This window comes from Lagenorhynchus albirostris, chromosome 10 (genome assembly GCF_949774975.1).
Source record: "Lagenorhynchus albirostris chromosome 10, mLagAlb1.1, whole genome shotgun sequence".
Taxonomy (NCBI): domain Eukaryota; kingdom Metazoa; phylum Chordata; class Mammalia; order Artiodactyla; family Delphinidae; genus Lagenorhynchus; species Lagenorhynchus albirostris.
Window position 1 is genome coordinate 64231832 of NC_083104.1, and position 12094 is coordinate 64243925.

Consider the following 12094-nt stretch of genomic DNA (forward strand, 5'->3'; position numbering starts at 1 on the left):
CACGAAGCCAGGCTGGAATAGCCAGAGGGCCCTGGGGCTGGGACATCAGCTGGCCTGAGGCAGGACATCCCCGGAGCCAGATGGCCAGAGTTCAAATCCCAGCTCTGCCATTTTCTACCTGTATGACCTTGGGAAAGTCTTTAACTTCTCTGTGCCTCGGTTTTTTCATCTGTAAAATGGGTTGCTGTGAAAAGCAAATGCAAAACACTAAAACAGAGCTTGACATGTAATAAATGCTATATAAATATCAGCTGTTGTTATTGTTATTGCTGCTGGCACAGGCTGGGTGACCAGCATCTCCCCACACATCCCCAGCTGCCAGGCGGCCACCCTCCCTCTCAGTACTCCCGGCCCCTGGGAGCAGCAGGCAGTAAATCTCTCCTATCTCCTCGTAAACCAGGCCTTCCTCCACTCAGCCATCACCTGGCTGGCAGTCCTGTCAAAAAGACGGATGCCACATCTACCTTGTTTTCAGCTTTAATTCCCAAGCCCTGCTCTGCGGGCTCCTGGGGAGGGGGCCAGGAGAGGAGGTGGGAGGCGGGCACTGCCCTCCCGCAGGCCTTGACAGCTGCAGAGACGCCCTGCTCCGTGACCCCTATCTCGCTCAGGTGTGGAGCAGCCCGCAGGCCACCTTCTAGTGCTTCCGGCAGATCCCCTCCACGCCTTCTCTGGGAAACCATGAGAAAGGCAGCTCTGCTAGTGACAGGGCTCTGGGGAATGGAAGTGGGTAGTATGATCCCCATTTTACAGTGAGAAAACTGAGGCCTCAAGAAGTGACCTGCCCCAGGTTGCACGGCTAGGAAGTGGCAGCACTAGGACTCACACCCAGTTCAGGGGGACTCGCACAGTTGTGTATTTGAGAAAGAATGGGTGCCCACGACCACTTGCCGCTTTGAGACACACCAGCCCAGTCTCCAACTGCCAGTATCTGCCACTCTTCTGAGACTCTCTGGCCACAGAAGCCCTCTTTGCCAGCCATTTGGCATGTGGAGGCACTGAGGAATTAACACCCTCTGGGAACAGCCAGCAATGATTGACGGGAGTTGGTGTACACACACCCCAGCTCCCTCACACCTCCAGCGGGATGGCTGCCAGGCGTGCTCCTTTCTGTCTCCAGAGCCCCCGGGGGAGTAAAGTTCCAGCTGCTCACAGTGGTAACCTGCTTGGTATCACACCCTTTATGTCTGCCTTCCCTCCCCTGCCAATGTTTCCTGGGATTCTCTCCCAAAGAAACGACTGGCTCTCAATTCCTTGTCTTGAGGAGAATTCAACTTTTTTTTCATGCAGGCCGCGCTGCACGGCTTGTGGGATCCTAGCTCCCCAACCAGGGATCGAACCCGAGCTCTTGGCAGTGAAAGTGTGGAGTCCTAACCACCAGACCACCAGGGAATTCCTGAGGGGAATTCAACTTAACACAGCCTTGAAGGATGGATGGGATCTTCCCAAGCGTAAGACCCCAGCATGAGAAGGTCCTTCCCACCCTCTGAGAAGGTCATCAGGCCCGTCTGTTGCCCTGAGGAGGGAAGGCATGGACTTTGGCAGAGCAAAGGGCAGGGGAACACAGGAGTGGCACTCGCTCATGCTGAGATCGTGGGCAGGGCCTGAGGGACTGAGACAGGCAGAGGCTGGCTATTGAAACTGTTAGCAATGAGGGGACCAGAGTGGGCCCACCCGGTGTGGATACCAGGCAGCCTGGAAGAAGTGAGCGTGGAGCTTGGCTCGGGAGACAGAGTGAGGCAGGTGGAGAATACAGGGCTAGCTGAGGGCAAGCGAGACGGTGGCTGGGGGCGTGGGAGGAAAGGAAGTGGGAGAGGCAGGTGGGGCACCAGCTGGAGAGCCAGGCTGCCTGGGTACGAAGCCAGCCCTGCCAGTTCTCTAGCACTGCGATGTTCACCAACCACCTCAGCGTCCCCTTCTGTAAAATGGAGGCAACGCTTGTGACAGCCTACACCACCCACCCTCAGGATGCTGTCCTCCCCGTCGGGGATCCTACAACGGACAGAATCCTTACAGCAGACTTGAGCTGTTAAATTACCCAGTCGCAGGTAAATCCCACCTCTCCCCCTCCCTCTCTATCAACAACAACCACCATTCTGTCAGCGCTGATCGTACACATCCTTTTTCAGCTTCTTCATACTCTTCAAACACATCACCAATCCTTCCAACAGCCCACTGAGATGGGTGGTGACTTCCCTGCCCTCTCTGAGACTCAGAGAGGTTAAATAACATGTCCACGGTCACACAGCAGGGAGGAGGCAGAGTCGGACCCAGACCCTGACCCGTTGACAGGTGCCCGGTCCATAGCCCGTACTCCATGGGTGTCACCCCAGCCCTCCTGGCCTAAGGGACAAGCTCAGCTCAAACCTGGATGGGGCCATGAGAAGCCAGAGCTGTCTCCCCCTCACCCAGGGTGGGTCTGAGGTCCCACAAACAATCCCAGCAGCTCCCCTACCCTTCACCTCACCCAGAGATGGACGGGCTCACTGTGCCTGATATGGGGCCGCCCAAGGACCCTTACCAGCCTCTGCTGGGGCTTCAGATGCAGCGAGAAACATCCAGGTCAGCTGGAATATGCTGTCCTTCCACCCCTCCCTGTGGTGCTTTGCTCACGCCTTCCCCACTGCCTGGGGAGCACGCCGTCGCCCCTTCCATCACCCACCTCTCCTTCTGAGGCAGTGCTTTCCATACCTGGCTGCACATTAAACCACAGGGGCACCTTTTAAAACTCCTGATGGGGCTTCCCTGGTGGTGCAGTGGTTGAGAGTCCGCCTGCCGATGCAGGGGACACGGGTTCGTGCCCTGGTCTGGGAGGATCCCACATGCCGCGGAGCGGCTGGGCCCGCCCGTCCGGAGCCTGTGCTCCGCAACGGGAGAGGCCACAACTGTGAGAGGCCTGCGTGCCACAAAAAAAAAAAAAAAAAAAAAATCCTGATGCTCAGGTGGTACCCAGGGCCAATTACATCAGAATGTCTGGGGCTGGGAGCCAGGGATTGGTCGGCATTTGAAAAGATCCCCAGGTGATTCGATGTGAGGTTCCCAGCCCTAGATACACAAAAAACCCACTGGGAGAGCTTGAAAAACAACCCACCCCTGAGGTTCTGCTTAGTGGGTCTGTGGGGGGGCCCTAGTAGAGCTCTAAAAGTTCCAGGTGATTCTGATGCACAGCCAGGCTTGAGCACCACCCTCTTACAGTTCACCAAGTGCCTCCAATCAGCTTTCTCACCTGCATCCCCAGACACCCTCTGGGCTGGCCCACCACCAATCCCATTTCTCAGATGAGAAAGCTAAGGTCCTGACAGGGTACAGCTGGCCTCAGGTTCCCAGTGAGAGTCTACACTCTCCTGAATCCTGATCAAGCCCTCCTTCCCCACCTGCTCTGACAGCCCACACACCTCCCTGAGGGCACCTAGAGAGGGCCCGTCCCCCCTCCCCCCACCAGTTCACCAGCAGCCGGGGAGTCCTGAAGAGGACTGGGAGTCTGGAAAGAGCTTACAAGGACTGACCAAGGCCTTCTCCCTGCCTGCGCCTCCCAGACCAAGAGGAGACTCCAGAAAGCCCCTCTCCCTTGGTGAGCCAGACACAGGGGCCGAGTCACCCCCTTATCCATGTTGCCCCCACTTTCAGTCCCACCCATCCCCATCTCCAAGCCAGGTCTCGTGACCTATAATCAGGGTGAAGATACAATCTTCTATCCCCACTTGGGGACTTTTGAGAATAAAAGGGGATGCTCTCAATAATTATGCCAGGAAGAGAGAAGTAAACAGGATGCTCCTACCCATGAGGGCCCAGCCTCCCATGCCCAGGCATGTTGGTACTTCTTACACCTTTGTTGTGATTACTGCCTCATAAGGACCTTTGTTGTGCAGCCTTGGGCAAGTTGCTTGACCTCTCTGACTCTCCATAGCCTCCATAATAAGGGGGTCATAAGAGCCCCTAGAGTTGCTTTGAGGGTGAAATGAGATGATGTTGTTAAAATATCTGGAACATAGTAAATGCATAGTAAAGAGTGGTGTTTATGGTTATTAGCTCACGCAAGAACGTCACCCCTATGTAAGACAGACATGCACATATATACCTTCTCTTTTAGACACTCACGTACATACACAGTCACATACAGTCACACACACAAGGGTGTACACACACTGCTGCCTACACCCACAGGAGTTTGCCTTCGTCCCCAGGGGACACCCACAGTCTTAAGTAGCCACGATTGCCCTGGCCACCAGAGGTCAGCATGCTCCTCACCGGCCCACCCACCTCACCATGCTCCCTCCTCCCCTGGCCCTAGTGGACCCACTCCCCCACCCCCAACTGCCAGTGATTCCATGCAGCATGTCCCTGCGGCTGATCCAGCGGCCCTTGCTCATCTGGCCCTCTGCCCAAGCTGCACCCATCAGTCCAGGAGACGATAAGAGGGAGTTCATCATCCTTGCATGGCCACCACTCACGGTTGAGGGGTACGCAGAGCCCTCCCAATGTCCCTGACGCCAGGTCCTGCTGCAGAGCTACCCAGACAAAGGGAGCACAAGGACCCACGTCCACCTGTATCAAAGGTGAACGCGCCAAGACGGCTACCACAGGGGTCTGAGGGCCTAGAACTCAGACCTGGGCCCATATCCTGCGCCACCACCTTTCATCTGCGGGAACTCAGGTCCCTTTACTTACCTGCTCTGAGCCTCTGTTTTCCATTCTGTAAAACAGACCCATCGTCCCATCCTCCCGTGGCTCATTCCCTGTCCTTTTCAGGACTCTGCTGAAGCGTTACCTTGCAGGGAGGCCATCCTCTTTCTTATCTATTTTGTTTCTACTGCACTTTTTCCTTCTGACATAGTCTATAGTTTACTTACATATCTCGTTTATTGTCTGTCTCCCCATGAAAATAAAAACTCCAAGAGCTTTTTGGCTCTTTCATTCACTGCTATATCCATGGTGCTTAGAAAAGGGCCAGGGAGTGGGAGTCAAACTGGTGTCTGTTGAGTGGCTGTGGGAACCTGGAGGGGTTAGAGATGGTTTCTGTAAAGTGCTCAGACCGGTGAGCGTTAGGATTCACAGGCAGCTGGGGCCAGTCAGGTCTGTGGGCTTGCCATAGGGGCATCCAGATGAAGCCCAAGGTGAGCAGCCAGACGGCACCTCTGCCCAGACCCAGGAGCCCCTTCCCCTACTCAGCAGCGTCCTACGGCTGATGGTCTGAGAGATCACCGAGGTTTCAGCTACCCTAAGCCCACCCACCGACAAGGCCCTGGTGTCAGACCTTGAGTCAGTCCTGGCCCCGCCCCTTCTGCCGCCCACCTTAGGGCTCCGCCCCTTCTGGCCCCCAACTCCACCCCCAGGCAGCACCGCCTGGGCCCCTGGACACTGCTACCCCTGCGGCAGTGTCCCGCAGCCACCGCTCACCCCACTTGACACTCTCAGCCTTCTCCCCCATAGCCTCAACCCCTCAGGGCCCACCCCGGCCCCGCCCCCTGAGGCTCAGTCCCACGCCCCCCCACCACGCGCGTGCTCACTGGTGCACTTCTTGACATGGCTGCCTTTCTTGAGCGCGTGGCGGCTCAACTTGCAATGGAAGTTGTCCTCCCAGAACTCAGCAAACCAGATGTTGCGCCGGTTGTTGTCCAGCGTGCGGCTGGAGAAGTAGCGGTCGAAGCCTGACAGGGAACCAGGATGTCAGGACCTCACGCCTCCCTTCCCCACCCGCCCCCTCCCCTTCCCTCTTCCCACAGCTTTCATGTGGCCCAGGCAGAGGGAGGCGGAAGGGAAGAAGAGCACATCCTCTGATCCAGGGCCCAGCCGGAAAAAACAAAATGTGGACCATTTCATTTTCTTCACAATGAAAAGAGCTGTATTAAATTCCAGGGAGAGCCTGTGTAATCTTACAACTGCTTCCTTTATGGACGAAGTACAGGATGAGGGTGTTTCTGCTGCTTCTTAACCACCAAAGTGGTAATATGGGGCCTCTTTGAGAAGGAGTCACTTGGGGGCCCAGAGATTAGAGCAGAGAGGCTGGTGGGGGGCAGGCATTCAATCCTGGGAGTACCTGAGCATTCTAGTTCTGAAGAGGAGACCGGACCAGAGAGTGTAGGGAATGACCCAGGTCACACAGATAAGATGGGGGGCTGGATCTTCCTCCTTCAAGTCCAGAACTTCCCCATCACTTACAGAGGCAGCCTCCTTCTCCAAATGCTCCTAAGGGCTTACCCACTCTGCTCTAAGCCTAGAAAACCCCATCCCAGGGTAGGCAGGCTGGTGAGTGAATATCGCCTTCTCTCTCCTACCAGTGCCCCCTCTCTATATATCGTGATCATTCCGTGTCATGGGCACAGCTGTCTGACTGTCGGAGCTGTCAGGGAGGTGCTGGCACTGGTGGGGGACTGGCCTTAGAGCAGAGTTTCTCAACCTTGACCCACTGACACTAGGCCCGATCATTCTTTGCTGGGGTGGGGGGCTGGAGCGGCAGGGGGCTGTCCTGTACATTTCAGGATATTGAGCAACATCCCCGGCCTCTACCCACTAGATGCTGGAAGCATCACTCCCTAATCGTGACAACCGAAAATGTCTCCAAACATTGCCAAACGGCCCTTGGGGGTCAAAATCACCCCCAGGTGAGAACCACTGCTCTAAAGGCTCCTCTAATGTCCCAGAGAAAAAAGGGGGACTTCCCTGGTGGCGCAGTGGTTGAGAGTCCGCCTGCCGATGCAGGGGACATGGGTTCGTGCCCCGGTCCGGGAAGATCCCACGTGCCGCAGAGCGGCTGGGCCCATGAGCCATGGCCGCTGAGCCTGCGCGTGTGGAGCCTGTGCTCCGCAACGGGAGAGGCCACAACAGTGAGAGGCCCGCGTACCACAAAAAAAAAAAAAAAAGAAAAAAGGGATTTCTCTGGCAAGTCCAGGGTTCAGATCCCAGTTCTGCCACTTAGTAGCAAGTATGTGTCACTTACTGCCACTACATGTCACTAAATCTCTCTGGTCCTTAAATGTATTCACCCACTAAATGTGGATAAAAGTTTCTTTTGAGGTTGCAGGGAAGACTGAATGAGATGTCCGTAAGGGGCCTGGTGTCTGCAGGTATCAAGAGCCGCAGTTATTGTTATTTCGTGTTTATCATGGCTTGAGGCTGAGAGGGGAGGTGTGGAAACTTCTGCGGCCTATGCTCCCTCTGCCTCAGGGTGAGTAGAGGACACGGCGGTGTGACCCACATCCCTCCCCTGCTCAGGCCTTGGTCTCTTGGAAAGTTTGGTGGAAGCAGATGTCTGCAGGCCTTTCCACCTCCATCAGTGCTGGATTCTATTGACCAGAGCAAGAGCAGGGGAGAAGGCCCTGGGAGCCTGCCTCCCCCATGGGGAGGACAGTGAGGTCCCTGCCAAACTGAGCCATGAATAGGAACTTCACGCCTCACGCACAGCAAGGTTCTGGCCAGAGCAATCTGTTCCTGCCCAGGGTGACTGGGTTCTGCCCCAAGAGGAAGGGATGCCGGGCAGGGCAGGCGCAACGCCTGCCCCCACACCCAGGGCCCGCCAGACCCAGGCGGGCTCTGCAGGGAGGCCCCTGCCCCCTGGCATGGCACGCTTTTCTTGTAGCTTGCTGGCAGTGCCCGGCCCGTTCTGGCAGAGGATGCGCTCCAGGCAGGGCAGGGATCTCACCTCTTCTATCCCAGATGGGAGAAGGGATGAGAGTATATAGGGATGAAGGAGAGTCCTTGATAAATGAGCCTCCTATACTTGCCACCATCTCCCACACCCACAAATATCTGAGACGGGAGGAAGAAAGGTCCTGAATCTGGATTTGAATCCTGCTGGGTTAAGTGTGGCCAGAAAGGCTTCCTATCCCAGAACCCGAGCACAAAGAAGCTGTGAGCCAAGGAAGAGGAAAGACAGGATGGAGGGAGACAAGGAGCGGGAGAGGAAGGGCATGGGGCGCCGATCGGGGTGACACTGACAGCGGTGGTGGATGGTGCCGGCTGAGGGCAGCGGGCGTGCCGTCCGGGCTGCCGGGCCTACCTCGCACGGACATCCTCTTGGGGAGGATAGTGACGGCACCCTCGGCCACCTCCTCCAGGTGCAGCACAGGGGCAATCTTGGAGCCCCAGCTGTCCGAGCCCATCCAGAAGAAGTGGCCAGTCTGGTTGGCCTTCCGGGCCGCCTCCAGCACACGCCTGTGGGAACACGCACCAGCCCAGCCCAACCCAGCCGTGTCTGCCCGCGCGGCTGCCGCCCCCTGGCCACACCTGCCCTTGGCTGACCCCCTTCCCCGAGGCCCACACCTGTCCCCCTCCCAGCCTGTGCCTGGATCCCCCATCCTGAGCCACATGAGCCCAGGGCCCATAGCCGCCCCAGCTTCCGTGTCAGACCCGCAGGCTCACAGTTCCCTGCTGCCCTGGCCCACGCCTGCCTGTAGGCCCACGGCTTCCCCTCTCACCGATACGGCAGCCCTAGCCCCTGTCTGTTTCCCAGACCCACTCCTGTCCCCTGGGGCTACCTCAGTCCCTGCAAAGACCACAGCTGTTTCCCTCAGTTTGGACCTGTCTGACTCAGGTCCCCAGAACCACATCTGCCCAGGCTCTGTCCTCTCAGGTACATGCCACCCTGGTCCTAAGCCCAGACCCACATCCCTTGGCCCTTTCTCACATTTATATCCACTGTCTCTCTCACACACACCCCCCACTACACCCTTCCCCGTCTGCATGCCACTTCCTTCTGTGCCAAAAGTCCAGGTGCTTCAAAGAGCTGCTCCCCACACCCTCCTGGGTGGATGAAAGGGTGAGGGCAGCCAGGGCCTCACCCCTCCGCAGGCCCACAGTGACAGCGGTCCTAGTCAAGTCAGGGGCCCTGGAGCCCAGCACAGGGCCCAGCCCACAGGAGGCTTTCAGTCAGTGCTTAACGGATGCTTGAACTAAGTGGCCCCTCAGAGACATCTAGGAGGAGAAAAATAGGAGGGACTGGGCAGAATTCTCGCAACGCACCTCCTTCCACGGGGAGAGACTGGAGCAAGCAACTTGCTCGAGATCACACAGCGAGAGGCCAGGATACTAGAAACTGTCCAGGCCCTTCCCATGGACAAGCCAGGACAGACTCCAGGGCTTGGGGTGGCCGCTGCGCCTGTGCAGGAGGTGGCCAGCTGGGGCAGGACCGCCTGGGGCTGCCAGGGAGAGACATGTTTCCCAGCCCCGGGGCCCACACCTGCCCTCCTCCATCGTCTCCTGATGGACATTTCCAGACCCCCAAAGCTACCGCAGCCCAGGCAGGTGAGGGTGAGGCTATTGATACCTATTAATACCCGCCTGCATCCAGCCGGCCAGACACGACCAGAGCTGCCAAGACTCCATCTCTGTAAAGTCACCTGGGCTTATTTTTACTTCTGTTTGCTTCTGAAACGCCTGTGGATTTCCAGAAATGCGCCCCCCTCCATCACCCCCACCCACCCCCCGCAGTTGCTCAGGGAGTCAGTCTCAGGCCCTTCCCTCTCTCTCCCAGGGGCCTCTTCTCTGGGACACGTGGCACCTTCATCCTCCCCTCCCCGCGTGTGGGTCCATCAGAGCCGCAAGGGAGGCCTGGAGTGGGGTGCGTCCCGGGGCGTAGTGGGACCCAAGTTAGTGCTGGGCTCTGGGGTGGGAATGGGGGCACGGGGGCAGCGACTGGTGACTGCAGGGAGGGAAAGAGCTCAGAAGGAGCCCCTCCTGCCCCCGTTGCCAGCGGACCTGTGGCAATAGGAATTTAGGGGACCTGAAAGCTTTGAGGGGGTCAGGAGCAGCCTCTGTTTTCAGCTTGGAGGTGCCAGATGGATCCTGAGGACTCCCACGCCCTGGTCCTTCGAGGCCTGAGAAACACCTATTAGAGCTGGTCCTTGTGGCTTTTGAGGCCTAATGACCTTCCCGAACTCCCCCCTCCACCCCTCCAGGGACCCGACAATGTCTCCTGGGGGGATATCTGTTTTGCTGAAACTCAGGAGTCCAGGATGGGGTCTTCACAAGTGGGAAAGAGTGCTGGAAAGAATGCGACCCAGAGAAGATGCTGGTTAGCAATGGGGTGGGGGATGCACGGGGGGCGGACCGGGCAGGCTGGGCTAGGCAGGTGGGCAGGTCGACCGGAGGGCACAGCGGGCTCTGACAGCTCAGGCCAACTATCTGAGGGAGGAGGCCTGGGGAGAACCACATCTCCTCTGCCAGTCAGACTCTGAGCAGGGGCTGTGTCTCCCACTGAGACTAGGGAATCAAGGAGGCCGGCCCCTCTTGGCCCTAACATACAGTCTCGGAGGGGCAGTAGTGAGAGAAAAGGCAGGAAGAAGGGAAGTGGGTTAGGAGGGGTGCTCAGGGGTCATCTTCTAAGGGCACCTGAGTTTCTGACCTGCGACTCAGGACCCAGGGACAGATGTGCAGAGAGGTGGGGTGGTCCAGGGTTTCTGCACTGCATGGTTCTGGCACCCGGAGTCCACCTGCCCCCAATCTGCAGATGTGGAGACTGAGGACCAGGGAGGGGACAATACTGCCCACAGTGAGTGTGTGCCCAAATCAGGACTAAAACCTCAGCCCAGGCCTCCTCCCACTACTCTGAGCTCACCGAAGGAAGGAGGGAGGGGCTGAGGGGTGGCCAACCTTGCCAGCCTCTGCTCTAAGCCCCTTATGCACGTTCCTGCGTTCAATACTCAAGCAACACCGTCAAGCAAGCATAATTAGCTTCTCTTTTTTTTTTTTTTAAAGCAGAATAGAAGCCCTGAGAGGTTGAGAAACTTGCCTGAGGTCACACAGCTAGTAGGAAGGAGAGCAGGCGAGGAATCTAGGTGCTCTGACCCCAAGCCCATGGCCTTAGCCCCTCTGTAAAAGTACCTGCTTACCATCCCCAGTTGGTAGAATGGGGGCAGGAAACAGCGAGGGGAAGGGGAGCCCATTAGCAGTAGCCTGTGCCCCAGCCAGAAGGGTCTCCCCACCACCCACTCACTGGCCCACCCCATCTCTCTGGACCCCAGGGTGGGTCAGGCTTGCCTAGGAAGGTCTCCAGCAGGGATCCCCAGCTCCCAAGCCCCGCCCCAAGCCCCACCTGCCCTCACCTGATATCATCCTCATTGGCAAAGATGATGACTGCCCTGGCGTTCGAGGTCTCCAGGAGGCGCCGGATGATCTTGTCGAACTCCCCAGGCTTGGGTTCCCGTGGTATCTTGACCGACTGGGCAATGCACACACCCCCTGCAAGAAGGGCACCAGTCAGCCTGGGGCGGACAGAGTCTCTCCCCCAACCCACACTCCTGGGGGCTGACTCTTAGCTCCCAGGTCCCCATCTCTGGGCACGGGCTGTGCAGTCAGAATAGCCACAGTGGGAATTTCGGCTCCACAACTCACAAGCTTGGTGACCCTGGACATGTCACTTAGGTTCTCTGTGCCTCAGTTTTCATAAATAAAATAGGTTGTTAGCAAGAGGCAATGCAGCACTGTGCTTAAAGCTAGACTGCCTGGGTTCAAATCTCAGCTCTGCTACTTACCGCTGTGTGATCTCGGGCTGGTTACTGAACCTCTCTGTGCCTCAAATACATCATCTATAAAGTGAAGATAATGATACTACCTATTTCATAGAGTTGTTATAAAGCTAAGTGTGTTCATGCATATAAATACAGTAATATCTGGCACATAGTAAGTGCTCAGTAAACATTGGTTCTTTTCAATGTAACCACCTCATAAGGTTTTTTGGAGGAGTAAATCTGAGAACGAGAGCAAATTGCCCACCCTGGGCCATTAGTGCCTCTGGCACCCACATCCACACACACCAACCAGGGCTCTTGTCCCCGGGCCCCATGCTCATCCCAGGCCCCTTGGTAAGAGCAGTGCGCATGGCTGCTGACTCGTGCCCACACATCCTGGGCAGCAATGCTGCAAACCCAGCTGCAGTCCTCATCCAGGTCTTCCCAGGTTCCCTTCCACGAACCCACAGGCCACTCAGTGTGTAAGTCTCTCCAGCTCCCACCCTGGCCTGGCAGGGTGCCTTGATACTCGAGGCCCCGCCCATCTCATTTGTGATCAGATCCCTAGCAGGGAGCTCAGGAGAGCCCCGGAGTGCTTGGGGTGGAAGGACTGGAAGAGCTCTGATTGGGGTCAGAAGGTCTTTAGGGGCCCT

At 57.2% G+C, this 12094-nt stretch overlaps 1 protein-coding gene across 4 annotated transcripts in view; it reads right to left on the reverse strand.

Moving 5' to 3' along the window:
* Positions 1-12094, reverse strand: part of GRM4 (glutamate metabotropic receptor 4) — a 98388-nt gene that overhangs the window by 25095 nt on the left and 61199 nt on the right. For 3 of the 4 annotated variants that reach the window (XM_060164134.1, XM_060164136.1, XM_060164133.1), the window contains exons 3-5: positions 11037-11172; positions 7994-8148; positions 5505-5645 (exon numbers count right to left, since the gene is read on the reverse strand). In XM_060164134.1, coding sequence (XP_060020117.1) covers positions 5505-5645; positions 7994-8148; positions 11037-11172 — 432 coding nt within the window. The remainder of the gene's footprint in view (positions 1-5504; positions 5646-7993; positions 8149-11036; positions 11173-12094) is intronic. The other variant, XM_060164135.1, reaches the window with a different exon arrangement.